Source organism: Cervus canadensis, chromosome 28 (genome assembly GCF_019320065.1).
Source record: "Cervus canadensis isolate Bull #8, Minnesota chromosome 28, ASM1932006v1, whole genome shotgun sequence".
NCBI lineage: Eukaryota > Metazoa > Chordata > Mammalia > Artiodactyla > Cervidae > Cervus > Cervus canadensis.
The window spans coordinates 34841045-34857022 of record NC_057413.1 but is presented as its reverse complement, the minus strand read 5'-3'; the positions used below and the strand labels follow the sequence as shown (position 1 = coordinate 34857022).

The 15978-nt window shown below is 41.4% G+C and overlaps 1 protein-coding gene across 3 annotated transcripts in view; it reads right to left on the bottom strand.

The window, feature by feature from the left end:
- Nucleotides 1–73: 73 nt before the first annotated feature.
- Nucleotides 74–15978, bottom strand: part of RAB23 (RAB23, member RAS oncogene family) — a 34026-nt gene continuing 18121 nt past the window's right edge. For all 3 annotated transcript variants that reach the window (XM_043450420.1, XM_043450419.1, XM_043450421.1), the window contains exons 4-7: nucleotides 8074–8230; nucleotides 6305–6387; nucleotides 5090–5182; nucleotides 74–3309 (exon numbers count right to left, since the gene is read on the bottom strand). In XM_043450420.1, coding sequence (XP_043306355.1) covers nucleotides 3170–3309; nucleotides 5090–5182; nucleotides 6305–6387; nucleotides 8074–8230 — 473 coding nt within the window. In that variant the 3' untranslated portion in view covers nucleotides 74–3169. The remainder of the gene's footprint in view (nucleotides 3310–5089; nucleotides 5183–6304; nucleotides 6388–8073; nucleotides 8231–15978) is intronic.

The window sequence follows — 15978 nt, the reverse complement described above, 5'->3', positions numbered from 1 at the left end:
CATCACATTCAGTTTTCATTAAAAGGTAGGTACTTTTCACACTGGGGAAAAAAAAAAACACTCAAGCTCCAGACTGGTTTTATAGATTTATATGTCTTTTCATAAAAAGCAGTTACAATCTGAGGACATTCACGGTAGTTTCAATGCCAGCCCAAGTCCACCTTATGTAAATCTTTCCTCTCATGGGAGACATTAATTCTTACTGATAACTGTAGCAAAGTCTCTTGATTTGTCAAACTCATTTGCTATCATCAGGTTCACTATTACATAAAAGATTTTTTGTTCCATCTTTTTCTTTATCAGCAGACAACCAGGTTTTCCTCAGGTTGTCAAAGACTGTCAGCGTCTGGGAATCCTCCCCTTCCCATTCACTCCAGTTCAGCCCAGGACTGCCTTGTTCACCAGATGACTGCATGTGGGACAGGTTTTCACTGATCAGTTCATTTTGTTTTCAGAGAAACACACCCTAGTGATGGGAGTACCAAGGCAAGTTACCAGTCAACTATTTGAAAGGTGTTTAAAAGGAGGCAAAAATCTGACAGTCTTGAAGTTGGGATGTCAGGTCCTGCAGCTGAGTCCAGGGTCTCGGAGGAGAGCCCAGCCTGGACCCTGGGCACAGAGGGGCCCTGCAGTGGTCCTGCCCACACACAGCACGCCCAGCTCCGGGGACACCCAGACCAGCGTGCTCTCAGGCCATGGTGGGACGGGCTCTTCTTTGTAATGTTAGTTTCCCTTTGTTTTGAAGAAGTACATGAGTGCTGTCAACTTTGGGCAGATAAAAAGGAAACCATTTAGCCTGATTTAATATAATTCTTGTTGCTTCATTCTATATGCCCTTAATTCAACAGGCAGACTGAAAGGGGAAAAGGAATCCTGAGCATTCTGAGACGAGGCGACCACACCACAGCGAGGACCAGCCATGATGTAAAAGCGCATCAGTGCACAGATGCAGTGTCCTGGGGCCTTATTTCTTCAGCAGCCACGGTTCAGAAATTAGTAGTTATTTAAAAGAATTAAAGGTCTCAGGGCAAAAAAATTTAGTGTCAATTTTGAAGGTTTTGCAAACTGAGAAAGTAACTTGGGGCTGATTTTGAGGCCTATTTAATTATTTAAATTAACCAATTATGGTTAGGTAAAATACAGAATTGCAAATTAAAAATTCAAACGTGTAACAAAGATCCCAGTTCTCCTTAAAAAAATAAAACTACATAAGATTATATTACAGATATCAAGGGAACTCCAACCATCATCAGAGATTACATTTTTTATATAGAAAAATAACAAACTTTTACCCACATACATTTAATTAATGTGAAATAGAACTACAACATTTTATATAGTATGATTTTTCTGCTATAAAGACTGTTTGCTGAAAAATATATTTTGTGCAAAAATTAAAGGGACTGTATTTCCAGAGAGTAGAAAAGGGAAGATGAATTGCCAGTGGGCACCCAACGTCAGGAACAGGATTTTCTCCAACACCTACCCCACTGCCAGCAGTGGGAGTGGTCACAACTGGTGACATAAAAATAAAGGTTTTATATTACTTTGAAACAGATAATGCCAGATTATTTCAATATTATGAAAAGCGAACATTCACTCCTGACCATTGAAAGACATGCCCTAAAAAATTCTATTCTCTTCTCAACATTAATCTGGACAGGGGGATGAGGGTGGTACAGATGGCAGACTTAAAAAGAAAACATACAAAAGGAATATATAAAACATTACGCATTTAGTACAAATAATGAAAAATGACTTGGTGACACACTTTCTAAGAAAAGTTATTTTCACATATTTTTAAATCCTGTAAAGACCAGGTGTGTGTTGCAAGGGGTTAAAAACAAGTCATTGATGAATGATAACCAGTTTTAGTACAGTTCATGCAATTATGTATCTGTGTTGGAAAGCTACTGTCCACAAAATGTATACTCTGCCACATGATTACATATTAAAATCACTTAAATTACTTTGTATTTGGTGCTGACAGAGCTCTTGAGAAAGTGCTATACAAACTGAAAGTTACAGAAATTTTAAAATTATAATCTGAAAAAAACATACAAAAATGTGTAAACAAAAAGAAGCTTTAGAGTTGCAGGGCATTATAAAATCCGTAATGTGGTTTAAGACAAAAAAAAAAAAAAAATCACCTCTTATATGTTTAAAAAAATTGCTAGTATAATCCTAAAAGTTCAGAATTGTGTTATCAACAGCAAAAGGCCCCAGGTGTGGGGTGGCCATGCTGCCCAGGGCGGGGGTCCTGCAGCCGCCAGCTCGAGCCCGCCACCCATGTGCGGGGACATGGAAAAGGCCCCGTGACCAGCCCCACCTGGGAGGGGCTCTAGCACTAATGCACTTAAACTCCTCTTTCATCTTCCCTGTTAAGAGGAAAGCTGCTTTTAAAAGAGATTATCAACAGTATAGATTCTGGTAAAGCACTGAGAATTAGGTATGAGATTTTTGGCACAAAGCACTTTTAAATTCAACCTCATTTTGCAAAGTATCGATCTGGAATTTCTCATTTGAAAATAAAAACTTAGAACATACACATAAGTGTGTAAATGATTTCATGAATGAAGAAGTTAGATTCCATGTTTCCTTAAACACTGCACATACCTTCCTTTACTCCAGAACCAAGGATCTGCGTGCACACACCTCCATGTTCCACATATACAGACATTGCACAAGTAACATCGTAATACACACTAATGTAGTCTGGTAAGATCAGGGCTTGCCTTTCAATATGATTCTTTAAGTACTCAGAGTCAGTATTATTTCCCAGAAAAGCTAAATGACCAATTTCAGAAAAAGAACACCTGCTATCTTTCCTTGACCCCTAATATTAAAATCTACACCAATATATTTAGGCATTTTATTTATGTTTCTGCATTTCAAATTCAGCAAAACCTGTTTTTGATGTTTCTTATATCATTCCTTCAATAACAGGAGAAGCTTCGTCTAATGTAAAAAAATTAAAATGCGTCCACAGGGCAGTAATTTTTCAGAGATCTTGCTCCATTCTGAAAAGCACTGCAGAATAACATTTAAGTCTGTCAATTTTCAGACAGCCAATTAGGTGCAAAGTCTGCGAAAAATCATGTAACATACCGTGATAGCTGGATGTGTCTTACTGCACAATGTAATTCCATTTCCTCCTCCCTGAGGCCTGTTAGGGTATGCTACAGCTGCTGAAAGGATTTCGGTTTTTCTTGGTCCTCTGTCTGTTGGGCCTGAGGTTGATGACATCTCCACCATTGAGGGTACTTGAATTCTGACCCAAGTGACTCCCAGCAGACGTGCTAAAGACCCCTGGATAAAGTGAGGGACAATACAGATGTTGACACTGATGGACCACAGGCTCATCTACTCAGACTGTGTACCCAGTTTCTTAGTAAATTAGCGACGTTTCAAGTATTTACAATATGAAGCTTTTGTTTTCACTTCATTTGTTTTTAATAGACAATAACAGAGTTCCAAGTTCAAAAGGAACCGGGAGGGTGGCGGTGAAGTCTCTCCGCTCCCCCCCGCCCCGGTCCCTCAGAGCCCCGCAGCGCTGCTGCACGCACATGTGGTGTCAAGGGCGCGTGGAGTCCTTCCTCCCTCTGCTGCCCAGAGGCGACACCCTGCACACTCCTCTGCCTGTTTTCAGTAACAATCTGATTTTGAAATTTGAAATCTGTATGATCACTTAAATAACTTCACTTACTGACTTCACATCACAGAACTTCCTCAATAGCACCTATCTTGTTATATGTCATATTAATAAAGACACTGCACATGTAAGAGCTGGTACTGATGGCAGATGTTTCCATCCAGGCTAAAACAACAGCAAAGTGGTCTGCAGACCCTCAAAGTGATGAGCAGACAAAAGGGATGAACTCAAGAAAAACTTCCAACTGTTATGGTTTTCATTTTGCACCATGATGGTCCCAAAATGTAATCTCCAATCCATGAGCTATTTACCATCCGTGATGCACAAGACTCTGCCTGAGACACTTTGGGTGACACAGTGACAGCCAAGACTGTTCCTGCCCAAGAGGCTTACACGCAGAGGGTGCAGCGACGCTGCAGGACACACGCCAGGCGTCATGAGAGAGACGTGAGATCCCACAGACAGCTCAACAGAAGGGTCAACCACATCTAACTCGTGAGAAAGGACGAACGACAGGAAGGAGGGACTGGACCCTGGACACATTTAAGAGAAGTGAAGGCTGTACTCCAGCCAGAGTCAAGAGCTTTGGACAGAGACCTCGAAGGATGCACAGTTCCAGACAGAATATGGGAAGGGGAGGCCATTCTTGACGCAAGAGCCAACATGAGCAAAAGAGAAGACTCAAGAAACAGCGGGCCTTCAGTGGAACAGTAAACAAGGTACGTGATGTAAGGGGGCACAAGCTGCGCGGGAAGGATCGACCAAGCGGTCCTCAAGCGCTGGGATGCGGCAGGCCTGCACTGAACATGCTCACAACCAGGACGGAGCAGAGGGGAGAGCCCTCTGCTCCAGACTCAGCAGACGGGAGGAGACAGGGTGGCCTGGAGACCAGACACACAGCAGCTTGTCACCGCGGCCCTGGCATGGGCCAGAGCATGTGTGGGGTCTGACAGTAGGAACACAGGCAATCAAGAAGGGGAAGTAAGAGAAGTTAAAACAGGTCAAGAAAATGCAGTGTGTGAATGTGTAGTGAGGGTGGGGTGCAGGCAGGGGTCCTTAGGACAGGACTGGTGCCTGTCCTCCCAGAAATCACCGTCCAAGTCAGACACGGGCAGGTGGTCCCTGCTCCCCGGCGAGCACAACACTCTGCTGGCATCGCATGCTAAAACCAGGCTGGGTACTGAGTGAGGCGGCAAAGGGAGAAGGTACGGAGACAGGGCGACTGTCAAGTCAAACAGGAGAGACCTTTAGAAAACACCTCAGGGAAAAAGGCTTCTAATTCAACATACCTTTAGTAAGAGAGCTGATACTCCTAATAATCTCACATTTCTTTAAAGAATTGAGCATACTGTATCTTTTTTTTTTAAATAAATATGATTATGAATACAAAATAAATCTGCCAGGTAAACATGGGGCTAAAACTTTCTGGGTACTTACCAATTTTGTTACTACTTGAATGCATTGATTCTGGATTCTCAGTTACTTGCTGTTTAAGCTTTTGAAGATATTTTTCAGCCAAATATTTAAAAACTGGAATGAAAACAAAACCAGAAACCTTGCCAGGTCAGTATAATCTATGCACATAAAACCTGTTATTTTACACCACTTATTATATTTACAAAACAAATTTCAAATTTCAAATTTCCAAATTTAAAATTAGAAGTATACAAATGAGTTGAAAAAATCCAACTTCTAAAAATTATCTGAGTAATACCTAATTACAATGGTAATACCAAGAAATACACAGTGGCATTTTATTAGTAAAGAAATAAAATAACACTGTAGTCATTTGCTCTTTAGTTTTAAGTATACCTGAATAGTGATTAATATTCAGCCATACTAATCTGACTCAGTCTTAAAAAGATGCCTCTTTCTTTAGGTGAGAAGTATTACTTAGAACACTGAAGCAACAATCAAGCTGCAGTCTAACAAAATAAGTAGCAATTCCAGAATGAGATTAATAACCATCCTCCTTCTCCAATCCCAGAAAGTAAGAAATACGAGTTAAGGTTGCCGTGACTACCTAGCGGGTGTCCACTGCTGTGTTTCAGGGCAATGCAGCAACTTTAGAAGGTACGCTTGAAAAACACACGTACACACACACACACACACACATGCAGCTGTATTTTTAAAGATAAAAAACATAACAAAAGCCCACTGGAGTTCTGCTGTAGAGTAAGAGCTATTCAAAGACATTAGTAAGTAAGTAAGGAGCAGCATCAAGCCTTCACACTACGTGACAACATGTAACAATGAGAAACCCCATCCTCATTACAAATGAGACTTCTAGAACTTCTCTGGTGGCACAGTGGGTAAGAATCCGCCTGCCAATGCAGGGGACATAGCTGGATTCCTGGCTGGGGAAGATTCCATGTACCACAGAGCATCGAAGCCTGTGGTCACAACTGCGGAGCCCGCGCCCAAGAGTGCTCCGTGACGAGGGAAGCCTCCACAGTGAGAATCCCATGCAACGCGGCCAGAGGGCAGCCCGACTCCTCACAGCTGGAGAAAGAGCCTGCACAGCAACAGAGGCCGGTGCAAGCAAAACTCAATAAAAACATTAAAACACAAACATGATTTCCAAACAACACAGAGAAAAGGCATCAGAAGAAAAACAAACGTCTTGTTATTAATGCTAAGAAGGCACGTTACCTTCACTGACGTTCAGATCCTCCTTCACTGAAGTCCTGTAGAATCTCAACTTCAACTTTTTTGCCAGTGCTTCGGCTTCCTCACTACACATCAAGTTTAAAAAAAAAATGCATGTAAAGGTACGTTCTGAGTGCTTGTTTTATTACATTTACTGCATACAGCTGGGGGGGGGGGTCAGTGCCTGGGGGGGATGAGTGCCTGGGGGGGGTGAGTGCCCAGGGTGGGGGATGAGTGCCTGGGGGGGGGCGTGAGTGCCTGGGGTGGGGGGGTGAGTGCCCAGGGGGGATCAGTGCCCGAGGCGGGGGGTGAGTGCCTGGGGGGTGTTGACTGCCTCGGCTGGGGGGGGGGGGTGAGTGCCCAGGGTGGGGGTGAGTGCCCAGGGTGGGGGTCAGTGCCCAAGGCAAGGGGTGAGTGCCCGAGGGGGGTGGTCTGTGCCTGGGGTGGGTGGGGGGGGTGTCAGTGCCTGGGTGGGGGTCAGTGCCTAAGGGGAGGTCAGTGCCTGAGGAGGATTTTCAGTTGTCATTGCTCTTGGGGGGTAAACACCAGCCATCTCACTGTAATTGTAAAATACACTTTTCCATAAAGTCACTAATTCTAGCCTTAGAATAGCTAAATATCCCTTTTCTTTATCTAATACTTTAATTTTCTCTCTTCCATTTTTAAAAACACTTGAATTTAATTACACTCCAAGAGTCTTAACTGCATTACTTATTTTACCCCTATTGGCTACAAAACTACTTTGCTGCCTAAGCCAAAGCCAGTAAGCTGAAGCGTCTCCAAGAGGGACCCCTAATTCTAATTTCATTACAGCCACTGATTCGCTAAAAGGGTTCCCAGTGACTTCTCTGCCCACACTGCCCTCCCTGTAATCACGCTGGTCTGTGTCATCAGTGACACGCCAGTGTGTGACTCAGATTTCCTAATAAGCGCCCTAAGGGGCACTGTGGCTTTCTTGCCTTTCCCTCTCTGGGATCACATGCCGGGGACAGAGGCTGCCATGCCATAAGGACACTCCCCGCTCAAGACAGGGGCCTCCTGCCTGCAGCCAAGCAAGGGCGCCAGCCTGACAGCAGACCGCCCGCCCCAGTCAAGCCTTCCAGTGACCACAAGGCCCCACAGCATCTTGACAGAAACCTCATGAAACGCCCAAAACGAAGCCACCCAACTAAGCCACTCCCAAATTCCTGACCCACAAAAGCTATGAAGTAACGTTTGTTGTCTTAAACCACTAAGTTTTGGGCTAATTTGTTACACAGCATCAGACAACTAATGAACCTACCAAAAAAAAAGTAAGGTAAGAACCAGGCAACTATTTTCAAAGTCAGCAAAATGTTAATAATGCAATAAACTAATACTTACAGAGAGAAATTATCTGGATGCCTAATGCTGTACACACATGTGAACATAATGGTACTGAGTATACGAAACAGTGTGAATCTGAACTGCTTACCTATTTAAACTCATTAACATACTTGTACTAGATACTAGAACATACAGAGTTAACATTCATACTCTGTCTAGGTTTGACTTCACACGAAGACATGGATTGAGTTGCAAGGACCTAGAACTCTAAAAGGGCCTCCAAAATGTATTCCTTTAATTTTCTTTACTTCTGATTCAGTGTGAACTTTTAAAAATTCAAGCCAGTCACACAATAGCTCACAGAAAATTTTAAGTATAAGCCTGTCTTTTGTAAGTCTATGCAAAGAAATAAAATAGGTTTTAGCTTTGTAGAATTACCGCCACCCCCTGAACAATAGCCACCTTACTTCTTTATACAAGAGTCATCCAGGAGATCGATCTTATTTTGAACGAGTGCAGTTGGTATGTCTCCAACTTCAGCCACCACTTTCTCTCTCCAACTGGAAATAGCTTCAAAAGATTCCCTGTCTGTGGTAGAGAATACAAGCACACAAGCCTGGGCCCCTGTAAGGTCACAAAATGAAAATGTTATTTACATTAATGAAGCAGTCCTGTGCGGGGTGCGGGCAGCTTTTATGTACTCAAAACGATTTTTATGTAAGTAAATGTTGAACTCATCTTTGTAGCACTGCTTATTTTTTAACATATAAACTCTATTTTCTATTTCAAAGAACCAGTGGTTCTCAAATTTATGCAAGTGTCAGGTGCCCTCAAAATTATACACATTCCTTGTGAAATACCACAAAATACTAATATGTTTAATGATACCATAAGAGCCAGAGAGAACAGTAAACTAGGCATGAAGAACAGGCTGCTGCCAAATTCTTCCTGTTAATACCTGTCACTTTTTCCTTCATTTCCTTCACTGCAGATTTAAGAAAAACCACAATTTTCTCATTCTATTTACTTTCAAAAAAATCTGTATTATTTTATTTTAGGAGAATACCAATGATGCTCAAGAACACAACTTAAGAACCAATGCCAGACGTCCCTGGTGGCACAGTGGGTAAGAATCCGCCGGCCAATGCAGGGAACAGGTGTTCAACCCCTGGTCTGGGAAGACGCCACATGCCGAGGACCAACTAAGCCCAAGTACTGCAACTACTAAAGCCTGCACGCGCTAGGGCCCACGAGTCGTAACAACTGACCCCACATGCTCCAACTCCTAAAGCCCGTGTACGGAGAGCCTGTGCTCTGCAACAAGAGAAGCCACAGCAACGAGAAGCCAGTGCACCACCACTGGAGGAGACCCACTCTCCGCAACTAGAGAAAGCCCGTGTGCAGCAACAAAAACCCAGTGCAGACAGAAGTGAAAATAAATAAATAAATAAATATAATGGTGTCTACATGTCAAAAAAAAAAGAACCAGTGCAGTGCCAAGAGTAAAATATTTATATATAATAGAGAGGAAGAAAGTTTTAGTTTTTCATTCTGTTCAACTTAATTTCTATATCAGATGCACTGACCATGTTTTAATCATCAACTATCATATTAGGTTGATAATATTTAATTTTAAAAATAAGCAGCAATCTTCTGGAAGAGGGTTTTTACAGACGATTAGCTCTTGAATCAGGCAGTCTGGTAACAGAAGCAGGTGACAAGAGAAAACAGTCCCGGAGTCAAAGAGGATTCCTCACTGCTACTCCTCCCTTCCAAATCCCTCAGGTGGGAGAGTTTCCTACTACTCAGAGGCAAGACACAAATACTGGGCTACTAGGACACTCTGAGGCCAAAACAGAGTTGTTTATCCCCTGAGGGAATTTGGTAGAAAGCCAAAGAACAATTAATGAAGGAAAAACCGGCAGTTCACTATGGCTGAAAAGCAGATGCTTCCCTCCACAACAGGCTTGAAACCAAAGAATAAATCAATTATGCAAAACTCAGGGCTAGGGGACAGGCAGACTGATAAGACACACCCTGAGACACTCTCACAGTTGAAGGAGAAAGAAACTGAAGAGATCACACTAGCATACTGGACAGTAAATTTATGTTTAACTCTCATATTTACTTCAACTATAAATAGAACATTATTTACTCATACTTTAAGAAACCATTCTTTGTTAATAAAATTGTCAGCTTTAAACATAGAATTTTATACCCAGTCAAGTGTCATTTAAATTTGAGGGTCCAATAGGGTATTTCCAAGTATACAAGGTCTCAGTCACAAAAAACAAACAAACAAAAAACATTCAGAGAAGAAGTATGTAAACAAAACAAAAACAGCCAACAAACAACAAAAATCTAAGCAGATAGTGCCAGAGATAAGGGCAGTAAGGATGATTAAGAAAAGCACAATTTTGCTTTTAAAAAATCAAGGATCAAAGGATAAAAGTCTGTCCATAAAACTCAAAATTCTTTAGTGGGGGGCTGTGTGGAGAGAGCCCGCAGGGACTGGGAAGGGGCACAGAGCCCGCTGGGGAGGAGAGAGAGGGCCCTGGACTCGACTAATCTACAGGGAGGTGGGCGCAGGAGAGCTGCGGGTCCCCTCCCGCACCTCCAGTACTAGCTACAGGGGTGCTCTTCAGAGACCCCTGGTTTAGTGCACCCGCTGAGTGTCAGGAAGCATTTAACAGGAGGCTTCCTGGGTGCTGTTTTGGATCCGTCAGGAATCCTATGGTCCTTATTAATTTCTGAATATTCAGGAATTAAGGGCAGAGGCATGCCTTTCTGGGGCTGAGGAATGCTGAGAAATCCAGGCATTTCCTTCCTTAGTTTTTCAATATGGTGATGGTGATAAGTACCCTCTTCCTTTTAACAACTCTCTCTCTTTGATAAGGATCGCCTCGTGTTTTGTCTAAGTCTGGAATTTTAATCTTTATCTTTGCTGAGAATAACTACCTTGTAAGACAGTATATATGCCCACACCATGTTGATTAAAACACTTTTGCTCCATCAGAGCTTGGGTCCCCGTGTTTGTATTTCTTTTTCTATTTCTGGCTGATTCCCTGGAGCACGAGAGCTGGCTGTGTAACCCAGGGAATATTAGCCTCTCTCCTTCTTTCACTTTCTCATCATCAACTCCGAACCACCAGGTTCCGGTCCATTAAAGGACCAATATCTGAGGACTTGACGCCTGGAGAGGAGGGGGGGCAGTAAAAACCTTAGCTTGTCTCCACTGCCCCTAATTAGGGCGGATGCCAGCTGCCTGCAGCAGTAACCGGCTCATCACTGCATCCACTGCGGAAGGCTCTCCTTCGTCCCCTGGCTTCTCACTCCTACACCCCACTCCCACCCCGGGGTGTGTGTGTGTGTGTGTGCGCGCACATGCGTGTCTCACTCCTACACCCAACTCCCACCCCGAGGTGTGTGTGTGTAGGCGGGTTGTAAGCCAAGACAGAATCTTAAGCTAAAGGCAATCACCCTAAGAATAATGTGTGACTATCAAACCAAAGGAGAAAAGTAGAAGTATCCAATTTTAAATGAGAAACTGTTAGGGGAAGCACACTGACTGAAACCGCCCACCCTGGCCAGGCACCATAGTAACCATTTGCGTGAGTTGTTTTATGACAGGAGATCCTGATAAGGAATACGGAACTAATAAGCCACCACCAACCGGAAGAGTTCGGGAAAGGTCAAAAGGAAACACCGCGTGTCTGTCCACTTCCCAGAATCCCTCTTGCTAGCATCCATCTTGGCTGAGCGATGTGTGCGCCACCAGGAAAGACTCTGAATTACAATGATTGGCCAAAGACTACCCGGAAACGAATCCCATCACCATAAAACCCAAGACTGCGAGCCACGAGGGAGAGCAGTTCTCCTGGGTTCCCTTACCCTCCCGCTCTCCACCCGGGTGCCCTTTCCCAATAAAATCTCTTGCTTTGTCAACATGTGTCTCCTCGGACAATTCATTTCCGAGTGTTAGACAAGAGCCCAGTTTCGGGCCCCCTGGAAGGGGTCCCCCTTCCTGCAACAAGTGGCGACCACGAAGGGACATCTTCTTCGCTGAGATTGACATCCTGACCACTCGGGGTACTCAGGGGCCAGCTTGCCTGCCAATGGACCAGACCCAGCGGCCGCAACGGGGACCCTTTTGTCCCTGGTCTCCTCCTGACGCGGACAACTGGCCAGAGTGCCCCGACCGGTAAGAAACAAGAGACTTTATTGACCTCCCTCCCCTTCCCTCTCTCTTTCCTCTCTAGCCCTTCCTATCCTTCCCTTTTTTCTAGTCCCCCGGTCCTGGACGCAGGAATCTGGTCGAAGGGCCTCAGCTTGAGCTGAGGATTGGAGACTGATCACCTCCTCTTGGCAGAGAACTTGAATTTTCTGGTCTGGTTTCTGTTAGGGCCGAGTTCCAGTCCTCTCTTTTCTGGAAGCCCAGGGAAAAGTCCCGTAACGCCTGGGTGTCTGCAGGTGGCAGGAGACGTCTGTAAGGCCACCCCTTTTGCCCCCCTTTCCCGCCTCCTCCCCTTTCTTTCAACCTGGATTCCTTTCCTTTCGAAATCTTTGAAGACATCTGAAGTTTTGTGTCTCTATAAAAGGTTTTCTGAGAGACTGTATTCTTGTATTTAAGAGAGTGTCTGATGAGGACTGCCAGGTTTATATGTGTGTGTTTTAACTCTGTTCTGTGTTGTGATTTGTGACGGCCATTTTGCTTTGTCTGGCCACCATTTAGACCTGCCACCATTTTGTTAGAGCTTGATTTTCTTTCTCTGTGCCTTGAGATCAGGGCTCTCAGGAACACTTATCTAGACCATCTCTAACTCCTGAGACTGAGAAAAAAAGGAAAAAAGCCTTTAAAAATGTTATTTATTTCAGCTTTTTTTTTATAAACTAGTAAATTTTATATTGTAATATCTAATTCATGACCAAACTTAGAAAATGAAGCTAGATCTTGCAGTGTGTCTGTCTAAATATGTCTTGGTATGTTTTTGTCTCTGGGTAATGTTTTTTAGGTTAATTTGTAAATGAGCTCTATTTAATTGGCTTAAAAAAGGTAAGCACTTACAAATCAAATAATTCTAAATTAAACAATAAATTCCAGGTTCAGGTGAACTGGGAAATATTCAGTATTAAATACCTTATATTAATGTTTTTTGTTGACCTATCTAATATAGACATGTCTTAGAGTAACTAACATCAAGTAGAATATTTTCATTGTACCTAGGTTTAATATAAGTTAAATATTCCTATTACAAGTTTGTCAACAAAGAAATTACCTTGAGTGAAAAAACTTCTAAAAAATGTAAATGAGGTATGAGTTTGTATATAAACTCTATTAAGAATAATTATTCTTTAAGAATATCTGTCTACAATAGTCTCCCCAGATTGGCGTAACTTGAATTTCTAAGGGTTGTGCTAAACTAAGTATTGGAAGTCTATTAAATAATTAGGTCATTTCCAAATGAAATAAGATTTTGAAACATTTACTACTAAACACTGATTTCCTTTTACAGAAAAACTAAAGAGATTTGGGACTATAAATGAATAATGTTTGATGCCATCCTAAAATGTTTTAAGAAAGCAAGGGTTTTAGAAATTATCACTGGTATTTATGCTCACCAATCTATAAAATGCTAATATAAAAGTTAGCTCTTGGTAGCTAAAGGAAAGCAAGAAGTGTGCTTTCAGTAAAAAAAAGTATGAAAAAATACTAAAAAGAGTTATGCATGATGAAGATTTTCTAAAATTGGATTACAATTAGTTGGATAAATGGATTTTGTTAAGAATGACATGGTCCCTCCAACTAATAAAAAAAATTAAAAAAAAAAATAAAAAAAAAAAAATAAAAAAAATAAAAAGAATGACATGGTCATAAGAAAACTGGCTAGAACCAATTAGGCCCAAGATGGCGGAGGTGACTTTCACTAGACCTTGAGCCTTGGTATTTACGCCCATTGTGACATATCAACAAGCTAAATGATACAGCCATCAACATTAACTAAATCTTACCAAATGTTCTAAATGCTTTTAATTGATCTTTTCGATAAAATTCCTAAATCGAATTCTTTTGAAGTTCCTTTGACCTCTAGCTAACTTTGGGGTGTTTCAGAGGGCCCCTGAAACATCCCAAAGAGAGATACTAAACTGTGTTTATTTGATTGGTTAAATTACATGAAAAAGATTATCAAATGAGCAATAAATCTACTCATGTTATAATGTATGGTAAAATTACTAATACAGATATCCTAGAAATTATATGGAGTTCTTAACATTTTGATATGTCTTGGTGTTCTAATGAGAAACCTGATGACTTCACAAAAGTTAACAAAAGACTAAATGAACCAGCAAATATGCTTATAATTTTTATGGTTTCTATCTGAAAAATTACAGGTTTGAATCTTGTGTTTTCTGGGAGTAAGGAAAACATTCCTCTCAAACTAATTATGGAAATAATTTGGTAAAATTATATGTTATAAACAAAACAATTATATTTTCTCTCTATCTGACTCCTCCAGAAATTTGAAACTCTTAGGTTTCCAGTAAGTTTATCAAATGAGCTAAGAAGGTTATCTCACTAACAGGTACAAAAATCTCAAGGAATTTTTGAGACCTTAAAAAGGGAAGAGTTCACCTAGATTTGTTAGGCAAAATCTGTGATAAGCCTTTGGTGTGAGTTTCCCAGCCCTGTTTTATATTAAAAGTTCAGTTTGAGATTCTATAAGTGTTTCAGCAAAATAAAAAGTCTATAATCAATTATGGTTATATAAATCATCAGACCAAAATTAGTGAGAACAGACCTATTTTGCAAACAAACTAGCCTTAATTTGGTTATATTTGATAAAAATAAGGGTAACTTTGGGGAGAAAGATATTTCAAAAAATGTTGAATCCCAGTTTGTTCATGGAGGTCTGCATGTAGTAAGACTCATTTCTTGGATAGTTCTTTGCTGTTATGTGATATTAATGCAAAATTTAATTGAATTCTTAAAGAACACCCTAAGTTTGTTTCTGAAGCTTATCTCAGTAATCTATCTTTGGATGAAGATCAGATGCCTCATGACCTGCAACCAGGACTGGAAAAAGACATAATTTAAGGGACTGTCTCCAACCTGGATGGAAGGACTTTTTATCAGGTACTCTTAACTAGCTCATGCACAATGAAACTGAAGGGAAATTAACTCTTAGATTAATTCCCACTTCCAAAGGCCCCTACACTGGATTGGTCTATGGAGAAGACAGGTGACCTGATCTCACCTTAAAATGATGCTCAAACAAGAGAAACTACAGTACACCAGGATGAGACGACAACGACATCAGAGGTAGACAGCTTGTCCAAAATGCTGGACCTGATTCATATGATCATTTATAATGTTTTCTTGACTTCTTAGACCTTTGCATATAAATCAAATGCTTTTCTATCATAGGCCTGATCCTATGCTAGTTTTAAAAATCAATCCAATTGTTGGGTTTGTGGCTAATTACCTGTATCTAGTTCTGGGTTACCTTGGTAAATTTCTCTACTACAAGACTCTAACTGGTTGGCCCTGAGGAAATTTACTTAAAAAAGAAAAATTATAGTCATATTCAGGTCACTGTGATACTACCAGAAGAGATCCCCTCACTGGGCCAATTAATAATGCCTACTCTGACTCTGGCCATAAATTTGAGCCTTTTTCTATTCCTCAAGCTCAATCAGAGCAACAAGAAAAGTTTTAGCAAAAGAAAAAGAAATCTCCCACAATTATGAGATAGATTTATATAGATAACACTAAGCTATGGTAATCTAGGTTTAAAGTCTCCTCTGTGTTAAAAACAATTAAATCATACTAAGGATGATCAGTCTAGTAACACTAGAAAACTGGGCTATGTGCCTTATAGATGGTGGTGCCAATGTATAATTTCCCTGAAAGATAAAGATTCGTACAGAGTAGACTAAGTCAGATGACCTGGGATGTACTGGGCTACATCTAATGGAAGCTCTTAAGTCTTACTTGTGACTTTACTAGTACTGCTGGCTATGTTCTTTGTATTTCACCTGTTTTAAAAATTGCTGTTTCTTACACTGCCAAATGTGTGACTGAGGCCTCTGATAAAATAATATATAGTTTTTATGATAACAGTGTAACTCTAGATATGAGAAAAAGCCACAAGAGGGAATGTTTTCCTGGACCAAGAGGCTAGTAAGACAGGTGGTCCAGAGAATTTTGGATACTGTTTTATGGCCTAGTCCAGTAACAGCACATTGAGTGGCCTGTCAACAAAATCTTTGCCAAACCGGAGAATGGACATTCTCAGCACCATGGGATAAAATGGTCATGAAATGCCCCCCTCAAAATCATGGTCAAGTTTATGAGCAAAAAGGGGCTATGCCAA